This window comes from Schistocerca piceifrons, chromosome 3, assembly GCF_021461385.2.
Source record: "Schistocerca piceifrons isolate TAMUIC-IGC-003096 chromosome 3, iqSchPice1.1, whole genome shotgun sequence".
Lineage (NCBI taxonomy): Eukaryota > Metazoa > Arthropoda > Insecta > Orthoptera > Acrididae > Schistocerca > Schistocerca piceifrons.
The window spans coordinates 855,690,764-855,708,616 of NC_060140.1; the positions used below are offsets into that span (position 1 = coordinate 855,690,764).

A 17,853-nucleotide genomic window follows, 5' to 3' on the forward strand; every position below is an offset into this window, starting at 1 on the left:
CCAAAACACTAAGGCTTATCAAAGAATCACTGACAGACACTGTATCTAAAGTTAAATTCAGGGGAGAAATCTCTGAACCTTTTCTCATAAAAACTGGAGTACGTCAAGGTGACGGGCTATCTCCACTTCTGTTTAATATAGTCCTGGATAAAGTCATTAAGGAATGGGAAAAAGAATTAAAAAATCAATCCTACTGGAAACCAATCCATCTTGGTAGAACCAAAGACAACGTGGAGATATCGTGTTTAGCATTCGCGGACGACTTGGCCATACTTGCAGATGATGAAGAAATCGCCACCAAACAAATAGAGATCCTTAAGGAATGCGCGGATAAAGTAGGTTTACAAATTTCGTTTCAAAAGACAGAATTTTTCTGTACGAAATTCCATATACACAGTTTGAACACAAAATACGGAAAAATAAATAGAGTAAAACATTTTAAATACCTAGGTGAAATTTTGGAGCCAACCGGAGGAGAGAAAGTTGCACAGAAGATCAGACAACAGAAAATGAAGAGAGCATATGGTATGACACATGAAATATACAATAAAAAATGCATCTCCTCTTTCCTGACGAAGCAACCGTTGGTTGCGAAAGCTAGAATTTTGTGTGTATGTTTGTGTGTCTATTGACCTGCCAGTGCTTTTGTTTGGTAAGTCTTATCATCTTTGTGTGTGTGTATATATATATATATATATAATAGAGGGAAACATTCCACGTGGGAAAAATATATCTAAAAAGAAAGATGATGAAACTTACCAAACAAAAGCGCTGGCAGGTCGATAGACACACAAACAAACACAAACATACACACAAAATTCTAGCTTTCGCAACCAATGGTTGCCTCGTCAGGAAAGAGGGAAGGAGAAGGAAAGACAAAAGGATATGGGTTTTAAGGGAGAGGGTAAGGAGTCATTCCAATCCCGGGAGCGGAAAGACTTACCTTGGGGGAAAAAAGGACAGGTATACACTCGCACACACACACATATCCATCCACACATACACAGACACAAGCAGACATTTGTAAAGGCAAAGAGTTTGGGCCGAGATGTCAGTCGGGGCGGATGTACAGAGGCAAAGATGAAGTTGAAAGACAGGTGAGGTATGAGCGGCGGCAAATTGAAATTAGAAATTAGCGGAGATTGAGGCCTGGCGGATAGCGAGAAGAAAGGATATGCTGAAGGGCAAGTTCCCATCTCCGGAGTTCTGACAGGTTGGTGTTAGTGGGAAGTATCCAGATAACCCGGACGGTGTAACACTGTGCCAAGATGTGCTGGCCGTGCACCAAGGCATGTTTAGCCACAGGGTGATCCTCATTACCAACAAACACTGTCTGCCTGTGTCCATTCATGCGAATGGACAGTTTGTTGCTGGTCATTCCCACATAGAATGCTTCACAGTGTAGGCAGGTCAGTTGGTAAATCACGTGGGTGCTTTCACACGTGGCTCTGCCTTTGATCGTGTACACCTTCCGGGTTACAGGACTGGAATAGGTGGTGGTGGGAGGGTGCATGGGACAGGTTTTACACCGGGGGCGGTTACAGGGGTAGGAGCCAGAGGGTAGGGAAGGTGGTTTGGGGATTTCATAGGGATGAACTAAGAGGTTGCGAAGGTTAGGTGGACGGCGGAAAGACACTCTTGGTGGAGTGGGGAGGATTTCATGAAGGATGGATCTCATTTCAGGGCAGGATTTGAGGAAGTCGTATCCCTGCTGGAGAGCCACATTCAGAATCTGATCCAGTCCCGGAAAGTATCCTGTCACAAGTGGAGCACTTTTGTGGTTCTTCTGTGGGAGGTTCTGGGTTTGAGGGGATGAGGAAGTGGCTCTGGTTATTTGCTTCTGTACCAGGTCGAGAGGGTAGTTGCGGGATGTGAAAGCTGTTTTCAGGTTGTTGGTGTAATGGTTCAGGGATTCCGGACTGGAGCAGATTCGTTTGCCACGAAGACCTAGGCTGTAGGGAAGGGACCGTTTGATGTGGAATGGGTGGCAGCTGTCATAATAGAGGTACTGTTGCTTGTTGGTGGGTTTGATGTGGACGGACGTGTGAAGCTGGCCATTGGACAGGTGGAGGTCAACTTCAAGGAAAGTGGCATGGGATTTGGAGTAGGACCAGGTGAATCTGATGGAACCAAAGGAGTTGAGGTTGGAGAGAAAATTCTGGAGTTCTTCTTCACTGTGGGTCCAGATCATGAAGATGTCATCAATAAATCTGTACCAAACTTTGGGTTGGCAGGCTTGGGTAACCAAGAAGGCTTCCTCTAAGTGACTCATAAATAGGTTGGCGTACGAGGGGGCCATCCTGGTACCCATGGCTGTTCCCTTTAATTGTTGGTATGTCTGGCCTTCGAAAGTGAAGAAGTTGTGGGTCAGGATGAAGCTGGCAAAGGTAATGAGGAAAGAGGTTTTAGGTAGGGTGGCAGGTGATCGGCGTGAAAGGAAGTGCTCCATCACAGCGAGGCCCTGGAAGTGCGGAATATTTGTGTATAAGGAAGTGGCATCAATGGTTACAAGGATGGTTTCTGGGGGTAACAGATTGGGTAAGGATTCCAGTCGTTCAAGAAAGTGGTTGGTGTCTTTGATGAAGGATGGGAGACTGCATGTAATGGGTTGAAGGTGTTGATCTACGTAGGCAGAGATACGTTCTGTGGGGGCTTGGTAACCAGCTACAATGGGGCGGCCGGGATGATTGGGTTTGTGAATTTTAGGTAGAAGGTAGAAGGTAGGGGTGCGGGGTGTCGGTGGGGTCAGGAGGTTGATGGAGTCAGGTGAAAGGTTTTGTAGGGGGCCTAAGGTTCTGAGGATTCCTTGAAGCTCCGCCTGGACATCAGGAATGGGACTACCTTGGCAAACTTTGTAAGTAGTGTTATCTGAAAGCTGACGCAGTCCCTCAGCCACATACTCCCGACGATCAAGTACCACGGTCATGGAACCCTTGTCCGCCGGAAGAAGGAAGTGGGAGATCACTTTGTATTCACCTTCTCCTTTTTACCTTAATCTACCATAGAATTTTATCCCGCCTATATATACTCAATAATACGTAACCCACTTCCAAACCACAACCAAAAAAATTTTTTTCTGCTTTCAACACTACCGCTGCTATAAAATCCACCGTTTCCAGTCCACAAACAGTTCCTTTCACGTATTAAACAACCATTTCGGCTAGTTCTAATAACTTTCGCTTTATGTCCATTTCTGTTTTTCCCACATCACTGATCATTTTTAGCTGCTTCCCTCAGGTTTTAACGTCATTATTTCTATGTCAGACAATTGTTAGCCTCATTTTCATAATGTGCCACCACAAAACCACTCCTGTTTATACATTTGTACGCAGTTTTTTTCGAAATTTTCCCGAATTTATCCACCCTTTAACGTGTTTTGGAAGCAACACTACCACCTAACCTTTGTGCACATCGTTGTTTACCAACCCAAGTTCACCACAGGATCAACATAGCTCAACAATTTTTCGCCTTTTTTCACACCAGATCTCGAGTTGCTTTCCAGTTCACCTTTATCTCTCCCCATATATTTTTATTTTCATTTTCATTTCAGCCTCATGTCACACTTTCCACCTTCTAATACCATGTTACCCTCACAACATCCCACAACGACCCCATTAAGTTTTATTTACATTCCCTCACGCAAACATGCCTTCGCCCTAGCCAGATTACGCTCCCATATTTTATTTTCCCAGGCCTGTCTGACATTTGGCATGACCCCCAAACGCCTCACACTTAAAGTTCCCATCTCTGCTTGTAACCCTTCTTTCCATCAGTCCCTATACCAGTTCCAAACTGAACAATCCATTGCCCTCACCCACCTAATCCTTCACCTACACATCAACTCAGCCAATGAACACACCTGTCAACTCCTATCCTTAATAAAAGTCCTCAATCTTTCCTCTCCCACATCCACACCGGCTGTTCAGAGCATCTTCCTACAGGCCAACCGCAAATTAGAACAGCATGCCACCCTCCACCTCAAAAAACTATCCAATCTCCTGGTTTCCCACCTCCGGAAAGGCAACTCACTCACCCTTCACAACCTTTCCAGCAAACCTCAACCTCCTCTCATTGCACACAGACCCAGTCTCTCCCGTCTACTCAATCTCCCACTTCCTGCTCCACTCCCCCCAAAACCTCAAAATTCGAATGAACACAATCTGGAACCACAACACCCTAATTCAGTAGTTAACCTTTCCTCCAAACCTCTCTCCCAATCCGAAACAACTGTCCTACCCAAAGGCCTCACCTTCAGCCCCACTCCCAGATTCAACCAAACAGCCCTCGTCGAAGATTTACTGTCCTACACTCGTACACTCTGCTGGAAATATCACTTTGCCACAAAGAAAAATGATCCTAATGCTACTCCTAATGATCCAACATCCCAAGACACTATCCAAATTGAACCCTGCCTGGAACAGCTCCGTCCTCCGTCACAGCGGGACCCACCTCCTCTTCCTCAAAATCACCCTCTCCAAACCTTCCAGGAATTTCTGACTTCCAGCCTTGCCTCTCAATCCTTCTTAAAAAACCATAATCCTACTCCCAACATCACCACTGCTGAAGCCCAGGCTATCCGTGATCTGAAGGCTGACCGATCCATCGTCATTCTTCCGGCGAACAAGGGTTCCATGACCGTGGTACTTGATTGTCAGGAGTATGTGGCTGAGTGACTGTGTCAGCTTTCAGACAACACTACTTACAAAGTTTGCCAAGGTAGTCCCATTCCTGATGTCCAGGCGGAGCTTCAAGGAATCCTCAGAACCTTAGGCCCCCTACAAAACCTTTCACCTGACTCCATCAACCTCCTGACCCCACCGACACCCCGCACCTCTACCTTCTACCTTCTTCCTAAAATTCACAAACCCAATCAACCCGGCCGCCCCATTGTAGCTGGCTACCAAGCCCCCACAGAACGTATCTCTGTCTACGTAGATCAACACCTTCAACCCATTACATGCAGTCTCCCATCCTTCATGAAAGACACCAACCACTTTCTCGAACGCCTGGAATCCTTACCCAATCTATTACCCCTGGAAACCATTCTTGTAACCATTGATGCCACTTCCCTATACACAAATATTCCGCACGTCCAGGGCCTCGCTGCGATGGAGCACTTCCTTTCATGCCGATCACCTGCCACCCTACCTAAAACCTCTTTCCTCATTACCTTAGCCAGCTTCATCCTGACCCACAACTTCTTTGCTTTCGAAGGCCAGACATACCAACAATTAAAGGGAACAGCCATGGGTACCAGCATGGCCCCTTCGTGCGCCAACCTATTTATGGGTCGCTTGGAGGAAGCCTTCTTGGTTACCCAAGCCTGGCAACCCAAAGTTTGGTACAGATTTATTGATGACATCTTCATGATCTGGGCCCACAGTGAAGAAGAACTCCAGAATTTCCTCTCCAACCTCAACTCCTTTGGTTCCATCAGATTCACCTGGTCCTACTTCAAATCCCATACCACTTTCCTTGACGTTGACCTCCACCTATCCAATGGCCAGCTTTACACGTCCGTCCACATCAAACCCACCAACAAACAACAGTACCTCCATTATGACAGCTGCCGCCCATTCCACATCAAACAGTCCCTTCCCTACAGCCTAGGTCTTCGTAGCAAACGAATCCGCTCCAGTCCGGAAGCCCTGAACCATTACACCAACAACCTGAAAACAGCTTTCGCATCCTGCAAGTACCCTCCCGACCTGATACAGAAGCAAATAACCAGAGCCACTTCCTCATCCCCTCAAACCCAGAACCTCCCACAGGAGAACCCCAAAAGGGCCCCTCTTGTGACAGGATACTTTCCGGGACTGGATCACTGGACCAGACTCTGAATGTGGCTTTCCAGCAGGGATACGACTTCCTCAAATCCTGCCCTGAAATGAGATGCATCCTTCATGAAATTCTCCCCACTCCACCAAGAGTGTCTTTCCGCCGTCCACCTAACCTTCGTAACCTCTTAGTTCATCCCTATGAAATCCCCAACCACCTTCCCTACCCTCTGGCTCCTACCTTTGTAACCGCCCCCGGTGTAAAACCTGTCCCATGCACCCTCCCACCACCACCTACTCCAGTCCTGTAACCCAGAAGGTGTACACGATCAAAGGCAGAGCTACGTGTGACAGTACCCACGTGATTTACCAACTGACCTGCCTACACTGTGAAGCTTTCTATGTGGGAATGACCAGCAACAAACTGTCCATTCGCATGAATGGACACAGGCAGACAGGGTTTGTAGGTAATGAGGATCACCCTGTGGCTAAACATGCCTTGGTGCACGGCCAGCACATCTTGGCACAGTGTTACACTGTCCGGGTTATCTGGATACTTCCCACTAACACCAACCTGTCAGAACTCCGGAGATGGGAACTTGCCCTTCAATATATCCTCTCTTCTCGTTACCCACCAGGCCTCAACCTCCGCTAATTTCAAGTTGCCGCCGCTCATACCTCACCTGTCTTTCAACAACATCTTTGCCTCTGTACTATCGCGTCAACTGACATCTCTGCCCAAACTCTTTGCCTTTACAAATGTCTGCCTGTGTCTGTGTATGTGTGGATGGATATATGTGTGTGTAGGAGTTATACCTGTCCTTTTCCCCCCTAAGGTAAGTCTTTCCGCTCCCAGGATTGGAATGACTCCTTACCCTCTCCCTTAAAACCCACATCCTTTCGTCTTTCCCTCTCCTTCCCTCTTTCCTGATGAAGCAACCGTTGGTTGCGAAAGCTTGAATTTTGTGTGTATGTTTGTGTTTGTTTGTGTGTCTATCAACCTGCCAGCACTTTCGTTTGGTAAGTCACATCTTCTTTATATATAATCTTGCTACAGCTTTACATGGTGTGCTTTCCTTTCTGCAAAAGAATCTATTACCTCATCAAAGTTCGTCAAACGTTTTGCTACATGAAATATCTAAATGTCGTCTAATACTGAAAAAGCTGTTAATACAAATAGTACCCAAGGCTGGTGTGGTTTCTCGATCTGATAACGTCTATTTTGTCACTGCCTGCTGGACAAAAGAAAACAGGCCTTTCGAATGCTCAAACAGACCACGGGTATACTGCCGGTTCATAATGGCCAATGGGCTCAATATTTCAGTGATCAGACATGTCGCCATCGTCAGGTGCGCTGACGCACTGAGCTCCTGAGGGTGCGCGGCCGATTTAAATCCCCTCCCCCTGTGCGCCGCTCTCTTCGCCGTCCGCACCTGCGCGCCGGCAGTCACGAAGACGTGGGCGTCGGAATCTGTCGTAGCGTCGATGTGCTTGCTATGTCCGTCCTGGTCACCAGTTCATACTTCTTGCTGAGAGTCGTCTTAATTACATTCAATGCCCGGTCTCAAGCCTTGCTGAGATTGTAGCCGCAATCTCGGTTGACAAGATCTTCCCTGGTGCGAATTTTGATAGCCTCCCTTATAACGCTGTCCCAGTATTTAGAGGTCTGAGCCAGGATCTTGCTACGCTCATAATCGATCTCATGTTTCTAGGACAAACAGTGCCCTGCTACTGCCGACTTATTTGGGTATATCAGTTGAGTGTGCCTTTGATGTTCTCAGCAACGATCTTCGATGGCGCGTACTGTTTGTGCGATATAAGTCTTCCCACACTCACGGGGAATTTGGTATATGCCGGCCTTCCCCGAACCGAGGTCATCTTTCACACTTCCCAGTAATGCCCGTGTTTTATTGGGCAGGCAAAAGAGGGTTTTAAACGGTGTTTCTCTAATATACAGACAATTTTCCCCGATAGTGCTCTATTGTACGGAATAAAGGCAGTGGCTACCTCTTCTTCCATGACTTCATCCGTCTCCACAAGTTGTGCTGTGATGGTGGGACGGAGAGCGCGTCTAATCTGCCATTCCCAGTACCCATTTTCTGGGAACACGGTTTTGAGGTGTTCCAATTCCTGGGGCAGGTTCTCTGCGTCTGAGATGCTGTGCACCCTGTGTACTAGTGTTTTTAGTACTACATTCCTGTGCCAGACTCAGAATTAAATTAGAATAGTGTCGTAGCTATGCACTTTGCTATCATTTTTGAATTGAGATGGGTTATGTTTAGGAGTAATGGTAACTTTTTAGGCAGACACCTTACACATCACTAAAAGTTTATAATTTTGATTGGTAAGAATATGTTAAAAAATAATTTTTTTCTCAATGAGTCTCTTAAAAAAGGGGGGGGGGGGAGTCGTATATTCAGGGTTGTCGTATACTTGGGTAAATACAGTATGTCGTGTTATACAATACATGCATGTCATTATGCCTATTGCCTGTTGGATGTGAAGTATGGAAATGTTAGTATCTATACACATTTCTCATTGTTATTGCTACAGGTACTTGAGCACAGAGGAGAAGAAACTTCAGGGTGCCAAACGTGACAACGAAGTCCTCCTCCAGCGTCGCAAGGAAGGTGCTACAACTGTACCATACCGTGTCATCGACAACCCGCAAAAGCTCACCAATGCTGACTGGGATCGCGTAGTGGCAGTTTTCGTTATGGGGCCTTCGTGGCAGTTCAAGGGCTGGCCCTGGGGTGGTAACCCTGTTGAAATTTTTTCAAAAGGTGAACCAGTGTATTTTTGCTTTTCCATTTACAAGATTGCAAGTACAGCAAAATAAAATAGTATCAGCACTTGGAGGGTGTAGTTGCTTAGGATTGTGTGTGTGTGTGTGTGTGTGTGTTTGTGTGTGTCACTGAATGCCTCAATTATACAGTGGGTGATCCCCTTCACTCCTTGCATTACTTAAATGAAATCACTTCGAGCAGCACTTTTATTTCATAGTTTCTATTCTCTTCCCTCCTATCTTCATCTGTTGTCTCCTTCACACTCAGTTTCCTTCGGCTTTCTTCTCTTCTTTCATTTCCCATTTATATCCTGTTTTGACATGTACTTCCCTTCCCCTCCTTACCTCTTCCTACATTGACAAATCCAATTAAAGTGTGTCAGTTTTTCTTCTCCAAGCCTTGCTTCCATTAGTAAGTGTAGTATCAGAGCATCCTTTACATGTACTAAGACCAAATTGACTCTCAACTATTAGTTCCACAATTTTCATTTCTAACCTTCTGTACATTATTATGACCAGTATTTTAGATGCATGAAGTGTGAAGCTGACTGGTAGTTCTTGTGAATGTCTATGGTATGTCTCCTGTCTCATACGGTGTACACGCCAATTTCAATAAGCAAGTAAATACTCGCAAAGAATCAGTGTCGCCACATCCAGCTGCAAGTAACTGATTGTCACAGTTTTCTTATACTTGAACAGTGGAAAATCCTGGATGGAATAATAATAATACTATGAAAAGGGTAGACTGCTACTCGCCATATAGTGGAGATGTTGAGTTGCAGATAAGCACAACAAAAAGACTGCTAAACAAGTAAGCTTTCAGCCCTAAGGCCTTCTGAATTAGACACCACACCCAGCCAGCCATCCAGCCAGCGGTATAATTCAGAGGAAGGCCTTTGAGCCAAAAGCTTACTTGTTTAGCAGTCTTTTTGTTGTGCATGTCTGCGACTCAACAATCCACTATATGGTGAGTAGCAGTATACCCTCTTCATAATATTTCATTGTTCCATTTATATTTGGATATAAATTTTTTGGGCTGGTGGTGATATTAAAAAATTTTGATCTCAATAGATATAACAAAGTATTTTGTGCAGTTGACTTGCACAGAGCTGCATCCTCACCCAGATTCAACTAGCCTCTATGTATGGATGTAGTGATTGAAAAGGTGATTGTGGTGATGAAACTGTATTTTTGTACTTGTAAAATACATTTGTAATTGTGTTTTATCAGTTTTGTCAGTAATATTTCAATGCAGGCACATTCTTTAATGTCCAGTGCAGCTTGTACATTGCACATTTACCCTTTCATTTTGTATTTATGGGAAAAATAGAAGAGAAATATAAATTCTGTCATATTTGATTTGTGCTTACAGTAAACATTTCAACAAATAACTTACATAATCATGTCACTGCTGGGGCCAAATTTTAATTAGTTAGATAAGGTTGTTCTTTTTTTAAATTCCTGTCAAAGGTTTACAGAGACATTTAAATTTTTACTATTTTTGATGTAGTTTTGTTTGCCTGGTGAAACTTGTGTGTTGTTTTTTTATATATAGTTAGATTATCATTTTTAACCACTTATGAATCTAGTCTTTGTTGTTAAGTACTTTGTGGTATGTTGTACCACATGGGACTGTGGAGCGAGGTCTGGGTGAATAATGTGCAGAATGACAATTTGATACCTGTATTAGTAACAACAAATAAACTAAAATAAGGAAAATCCTTTTGCTCACATTCCAAGTCAAGCTTGATCTACCAATTGTAAAACTCATTAAGATATGGTTTTAAAAAAGAACTAAAACCAAGATAAAGTTTTTCTGTGTTATGAAAACAGAAACATTATAAAAGATTTACTTCAACAGCCAATAGTTTATATGGAATTTAAATGTGGCTACATATCAGCTAAATGCTTTACTGCAATCCAAATACACGAGTGATTAAGAATGAACTGCAATATGAAATAGTAGCTTGAATTTAAATTAAAAGAAATTACAGTCCAATGATTTACAGTTAAAGCAAACACAGTGCACCACTATCTAGTAAATGACTCTTAACTTCAACTACTAGCTGAATTGACAATGCTAGAATACCAAGATTCACCAGTTAAATTTGACAGTTACAATATGTAGTTGATTTAGAAATAAATTCCAGCAACCAGATTGTTTATTCCGCCAACATAGCATACATCTGGCCAACTGTTAAAGTGCCATGTGATATTACTGACTGGAACTCATCGTAGGCCACAAGGTTCACTTTACAACTGGCACAGCTACACAACAGTGTACACTATACCACAGCTCAAGAATCTGAAAAGAAATCTGTGTTAGTGCTCACCAGCCAACCGTATTGTGCAAGCACTTTAATAGTAATTGGCCATAGACTCACTGAGCCTTAGCTCACTTACATAAATAAATGATAGACTAGTCTTGGATAATTGCAATTAATTTCACTTATCCTTATAACAACTATGCAAGATACAACTGCCACTGGATACTAATTACACAAACTGCACGAGGATTAAACAATGGTGTCACCTGTGGGCACAGAATCGGAATCATTTAAAATAATGATCGGATTAGTCATACGTCTCGAACACCATTACTGCAGTTACTAAGCAGGCGAACAGCACTGAAGTATAGCTTAGGCTGGCCAACACTTTAAATTTAGAAGACAATACCATTAATTTCACAGTTCCTGGTACTGCTGTAGGCTACATACAAATATAACTCTCCACCAGGATGTTTAGCTGCCATTGAATCCACTGCTTTTGGTTTCTCATTTCAACACCTGTCAATAGTAACTGGAAATGCCAACTGCAATTCAGCTTAGTCCAATGAACTAGTGACCAGACCTTTTTACAGGCCGAGTGCAACATACCTTGCCGGTTACCAGCTCGACAACTTACAGCCCAGATTAGAAGTGCTTGCCAGACTATCTCGTTCTCGGCTCACCACCGGGTTCACATCTCCCCAACGCTGCCTACAGGTGACATCACCATTGTAACCAAAACCTTACAATGGCACAAATTGCCACCAGTCAGCACAATGTATAGAGCGGTTACAGTATAGCTTAATTGAATTTGAGGCTGTCACTGGGAACTGCAACAGCAAAATTCTATGTCACTGTTCCATTTTACAGCCACTGGCAATATGTAACGGGTGGTTATAATTAAACTTCCCTATTTAACATATTATAACATAGAAACTAATTCAGAATGAGATTTTCGCACTGCAGCGGAGTGTGCACTGATATGAAAGGTCCCAAGTTCGAGTCTCTGTCCGACACACAGTTTTAATCTGCCAGGAAGACTCATTTCAGCACACACTCTGCTTCACAGTGAAAAACTCATTCTGGAAACATTCATCAGGCTGTGTCTAAGCCATGTCTCCGCAATATCCCTTCTTCCAGGAGTGCTAGTTCTGCAAGGTTTGCAGAAGAGCTTCTGTGAAGTTTGGAAGGTAGGAGACAAGGTACTGGCAGAATTGAATATGTGAGGAGGGGCCGCAAGTCGTGCTTGGGGTAGCTCAGCGATAGAGCACTTGCCCGCAGAAGGCAAAGGTCCCGAGTTCAATTCTCGGTCCTGATACAGTTTTAATCTGCCAGGAAGTTTCATGGAAACTAATTACCATATGAGTACCAAACTCGGTAGCATTAATGTCAAGGACATGGGGAAGAGAAATAATGCAGAATCAATTCTACTGAAGCACTTTTAATTTGCTGCTACGGTACATCATACCATTACATACCGGTACCATTACTGCTACAAAAGGGCCTTAATATGGTGCCCATCAGTGTCCAGAAGAGTCTGAAAGGACAGGATTGCGTTCTGCACACCAGAACAAAGCATGTCTGTAGGTATGCTGGCTACATCTCGATATGCTACGCTTCAGATCAGTATGTGTGAATGTTCCCCTGGTAAACCCTGTCCTTCAGCTAGCACCACAGCCAGAAATTACAGGGAGTAAGATCAGGTGATCATACCAGCCAAGCATTTGGAAACGTTCAGCTGATAATTCGTTTGTTTCCAAATGTGTTTTGGAGAAGCAGGTGAACTTAATGAACGGTGTGCATTGGGACCCCATTTAGCATGAAATCTGTTGAGTTCAATGTGTCTCCCTCCTATAGAGCGGGTATGACATGCTTGAAGCATATCACAGTAACGCTGGCCAGTCTCCCTGCACATTTTTGGTCCTTGAGTGCCAACCTGTTCAAAACAGAATGGGCCAATGATGATGTAGCCATGCCACAGCAGGTGGAGAAAGAGGACACTTCTGTAATCCTTTCAGCCGGTGATATTTTTGAATTGCAGATGCAGCATTACAGTTGTTTTGATAACAGCGCTTCACCAATAATGCACCGCTCCTTTTGTCCAAGCTCATGTTGACACGTCAGCAAGTGCACATGTGACTGGCCATACGTGTGAGACTATGAATCACGATGACTGATAACGGCATATGGTGGCCACAGTAGCAATTGGACAGTGGCACTGTGACGCATAGAAATCATGCACCATATACTTTGGACATCAATGCTACCAAGTTTGGTACTCATACAGTAATTAGTTTTCATGTTATAACACGATAAATATGGACAGTTTAACTATAACCACCTGGTAAAATAAAAACTGTCAGTAAAGGGTGACAGTCCCCACTCCATCACTCCTGCCATCAAATCAAAATAGAGTTCAATGAAATTCTTGACAAACTGACTCTAGGAGCAGGATGGGAACACGGTATGTAAAGATCTCAGTGCAACACTGGTCCAGTGTTCAATACACCATCCTGGTGAAAGCCACTTACAGCAGTCTCTCAAACATCAGTCTATAAAACAACATGACATCGTAATTACATACCTGGAAAGATCTAATTGACAACAATTAAAATTTAGTTATCGGGAACCGGAAGAATCAGATTTTGTACTTTTTTGCCAGCAGTAGCCTTAACTATTGGACTATAGGCGCATGCCTCCAAACCTGGCTCAAACTTTCATTGACTAATCAGAATTAACTAATGCTTAAGAAGAAGTAGTTGAGTCATACATGTAGGCGTGCTCAAGTAGCCTATAGTGAAAAATAGAAAATATGGTTTCCATTCCCAATCTTTAGTAAATTTTCAGTAAGGATTATAAATTGGTCATTTTTCATTATAGAAAGTAGTTGTCGTACATGGAGGAGAAAAAAAAACTTGGGAGTTTTGTCATAGTAGATTGATGTGGCTGAGTTTCTATGCAGGGTACATGTTATTGGATTGAATTTATTTCATAACAGTTCTGTACTGAAATTCCATTTATAATTTTGGTTTTGGCACAGACCTGTATATGTCCCTGAGGTTAATAGTCCTGTGGTGCAAAAATTTGAACAGCAGTGTGTGTTCAACAACATGAGTGAAGTTGAGATGCTAAAACACAGTGGTATGATCTGCTGTCAGTGTAACCCAACAACCATTCAGGTTTTGGTATTGGTCTTCATTACAGAATTACTCATTCCTGTCATTGAGCACGTCCACATATGTTAACAACACTTTCAGTTCATAAGCAAGTAATTGTTCACAGTGTCTATTTTCACTCTAATGGTGCAGTATATAAGCTAATGGGACTGCTTCTTATTAATATCCAGTCGCATGGCTGTGAGGAAAATTAAATAATAAACAGAAGTTGATTATTGAAATGTATTCAGTGTCTTCTGTACACAGTCATTATGGATGGTCCAAAAGAGGTGTTTGAATTCCATTTTCTCCATATTATGAGGGGCACTGTTTCAGCAACAAAACATCTTTCCATTTCACACCTAGCTTCAATAAGTCTTAGCCTATTTGGTATTGAAAATGTTCTAGCAGTGTCATCTAGTGGACTTGCTTTCTCAAATCTGAAGACTAAATTCAGCTTCTCCATGTCTATTACAAAGCTAACCTGACATTTAACAAGCAGAAATCTCTTAACTTTTTCAAATGCTTGTTAATTGGTAGTTTCCTTTGCTTGTCAAAATCATTTGATTGTGCAGGTTATAGCATTCTACTAGAGAAGCTCAATTATTGTGGTATCAGACATTTTACTGGGAATTGGTTTTCATTCTATCCAACGAAAAGAGTGTACAGTGTCACATTAAGAAACCCAGGAGGCTACACAGTGAAACACCTTCTTCAATAGTGAGAAATAATCACTACATGCCTAACACATGTATCTGTATTGAGTGCACTTTTTCTTGTCGTTTGTAAATGACCTGTCATCATATAACCATTAAACTGAAACAGCTCTCTTTGCTGACAATGGACATTGTCACTGAATATAAATATTAACACAGTGTGTGCGGTTTTGTTCTGCTCAGGGTCTGACCATACTGTTAGAAGTGATGCTTGAGGGGGGGCGGGGGGGGACCAATAAATGAAATGGAACATTCAAAATTTTTAAACTCAAAAGTCATAAATTATAGCTATTCTTAAATGTGTGTAAGCTTTGCAACTTTTGCATTGTGTGTAATAGCAGATTTTGAGGATGAAAATGTAAGGAAGTTGAGCTATGTTTCCTGTTTCAATTTGCTACCATCTCATCATGTGATTTTCTGGAACGAAATTTCATTTAGGAAGAAGATAGTGTGCGAATGGAAGAATGTCATGCTGCCCATTCTAGAATCTCTTGTTGACATCACCTTACAAACATTTTGCCATGGTGACGGTGACACAGCCTCACAGTACATGTATTCCCTTGTAAGTTTTTTGTTGTCAAGTCAGCTGCATAATTTAAAAAATAAACATACATTTGTTAGTATAACACTAGGCAGAGAAACGACTTACACTGTCCATTGCTTAGCCTAGTCTCCATTACTCCTTAATTTTTTAAATTATGCCAGAACTTTGCTTCTACATTTATACACAAATAGTCACAGTGACATTAGAAAATTCTGATTGATATTCTAAAGACAATGAAAAGATTGAACCCAGACAGACTTATAGAAGTAGTAGTCAAATTCATTGACAACAGGCCTAAAGTTGAAATGTATATGATGAAATGGATTGACAAGATCAGAACTTATCTGAAATTGATAGGAATTACAACAGAAGTTGTCAAAAACCATGAAATCTTCCAGTTAAAAATTCACAAACGGAAGGTCAATTAAGGCGAAAACTAAAAAAGACTGAAGCAATGTACTTTGATGAGTGGAAGAAAGGCCACAGGAAGAGAATGAAATAAATAGGGAAACAAAGGAAGGCAGGTGTCAACCTCTTAAGTACGTTGTGTAGTCCAAATGGTCTTATTCGCAAGTAATAATAAAATTAACTTTGAACACAAACTAAACTCACACCTCCTTGTACTGCAGAGAATATCTTAATGTGCTGCAATAATATTTTGTTTGTGTGCGGGGGGATTAAACATTGTCCTAGCTACTGGTGGTAGCAGTTGTGTGCTTGAGGTGTGCTAGATTGTGTGAATGTGTCCTGTCTTTGCTGCAGAAAGCCTTGGATGAAAGCTATACTGTGTAACAGTCCTTTCATTGTGCCTGTCTGGAACTCAATGGAGTCATCTTGACAATGAGTAGCAATCTACCCTTTTCATAATAATATTGATATTCCAAGCTGGAGGTTCCATTGTTTCATCATATGTAAATAAACTGGAGATAACTTAATGGGTAATGGAAAAGACAGTCATGTGAATGGTATTTTTTTTCCTGGAATAATGTGTTGTAACCGTAAAGTAACCAACTCATTTCACATTGTAGTGGAAGATCACAGCTATGATCCATCGAACATGTGTACAACTAAACTCCACCAGCATTTCTGTTATTAATGGGTGTACAGTTAATATTATGCTATGTACTATGAACAAAGCAGAAATGGTTTGTGGGATGGTATAGATGCCTGACACTGGGCACTTAAAATAGCATCAGTGATTTTAACACATACTTTTTATCACCAGTCTGTGCTTTCCACATCAAGTATGATGAAATGAAGCTGGATACAAATGTCGGCAAGTGGGCGGTGCATGTGATAGAGCTGTCACGTACGAAGAGGCATCTGGACCGAGCAGCACTGATGGTCTTCTGGGAGAAGCTCGATAAGTAAGTTTGTCCATCCAGCGTGTTGAAGTGTCTGTAGTGTGCATAGCTTAATAATAATTGCTACATGAGTGTTTCATGTGCAAAAGAACTGAAAGTATCTGCAGTTGTAAAACCTATGTGTAATATTAGCTATAAGCATTTGAGAACCACATTTGTAATGACATGTATCGAAGCAGTAGTAAGTGGTAATTTATGCAAAAGGCATAAACTAGTCTTAAGAAGGAAGGTGTCAGAAAAGTCTTATTACAGTGTGCTGATATATGGTCCTCCTCCTCCTCCTGCCCCCCCCCCCCCCTCCCTCTTGCCCCGACCCCTTTGTTCTTGGCTTCTAAGGGACTCGAAGCTCATGAACCAGTCTCACATGTTGCCTACAAATACTTCTACATCGTACTGCTTCCTGCCAGATGTTTATGCCCATTAGACCTAACACCAGAAATTTGAACTGTTCAGGGCCTTCAAATTGATGTTTGGTGATTATTAGATGTGACTGATTGTCTTGTTCATCTCTTTGTCTCTGAACTATCATGTATTTAATTTTCTGATCATTTACTTTTAGGACAAGTTTGGATGTTGCTTCTGTGAGCTCCACAAATAACTGTCTAATCTCTCTTTCACTTTTTTTCCAATTGGCACTGTATCATCAGCTTATGATGAAATCTTAATTTTCTTTTGAAGGTCCCAGCAGGTGCTAGTTTTGAGTTTCCTCATAACTCTCTCCAAGGTTACATTAAAGACAAGAGGGGACAGAGCCTCTCCCTGTCTTAGTCTAGTTTTATTTTTGAAAGAGTGAGCTTTTATTCCATTAAAAATACAAAAACTGCTGATGTTATCATCCACACAAATTTTACCAAAATTTTTAAGTTTAATTCGAAATCACAGGTCCATCATTCATTTAGAGATAAGGACTGTTGAATGTGAGTCATAAGTTTTCATAAAATTTATGAATGAGTAGTCTATTGTGCAGATATATTGGTCATTTAATTGTGTTGAATGCCTTGTTTCAATTTAAACATTTATAAAGCATATTTTTGTCAGGTAATCAAGCACACAGTCTAAATATTCAGTATACATTTTGTTTATCTCAATCGTAAGATACCATTCTGATGTCCAATTTTGACTGCTAAACAGTTATCTAAAGATCGAAAAAAGACAGAAAAGAAAACTGTCATAAATGTACACAATGCACAGAATATAGATAACTAAGAGTTGATGTAGAATAAAGACTGTTACACCAGGTAACAC

At 42.1% G+C, this 17,853-nt stretch overlaps 1 protein-coding gene across 1 annotated transcript in view; it reads left to right on the top strand.

Annotated features, from left to right (window-relative positions):
- The window catches only part of LOC124789776 (parafibromin), an 82,771-nt gene that overhangs the window by 61,814 nt on the left and 3,104 nt on the right, over positions 1-17,853 (top strand). The window contains exons 8-9 of the mRNA XM_047257242.1: positions 8,331-8,560; positions 16,470-16,611. Coding sequence (XP_047113198.1) covers positions 8,331-8,560; positions 16,470-16,611 — 372 coding nt within the window. The remainder of the gene's footprint in view (positions 1-8,330; positions 8,561-16,469; positions 16,612-17,853) is intronic.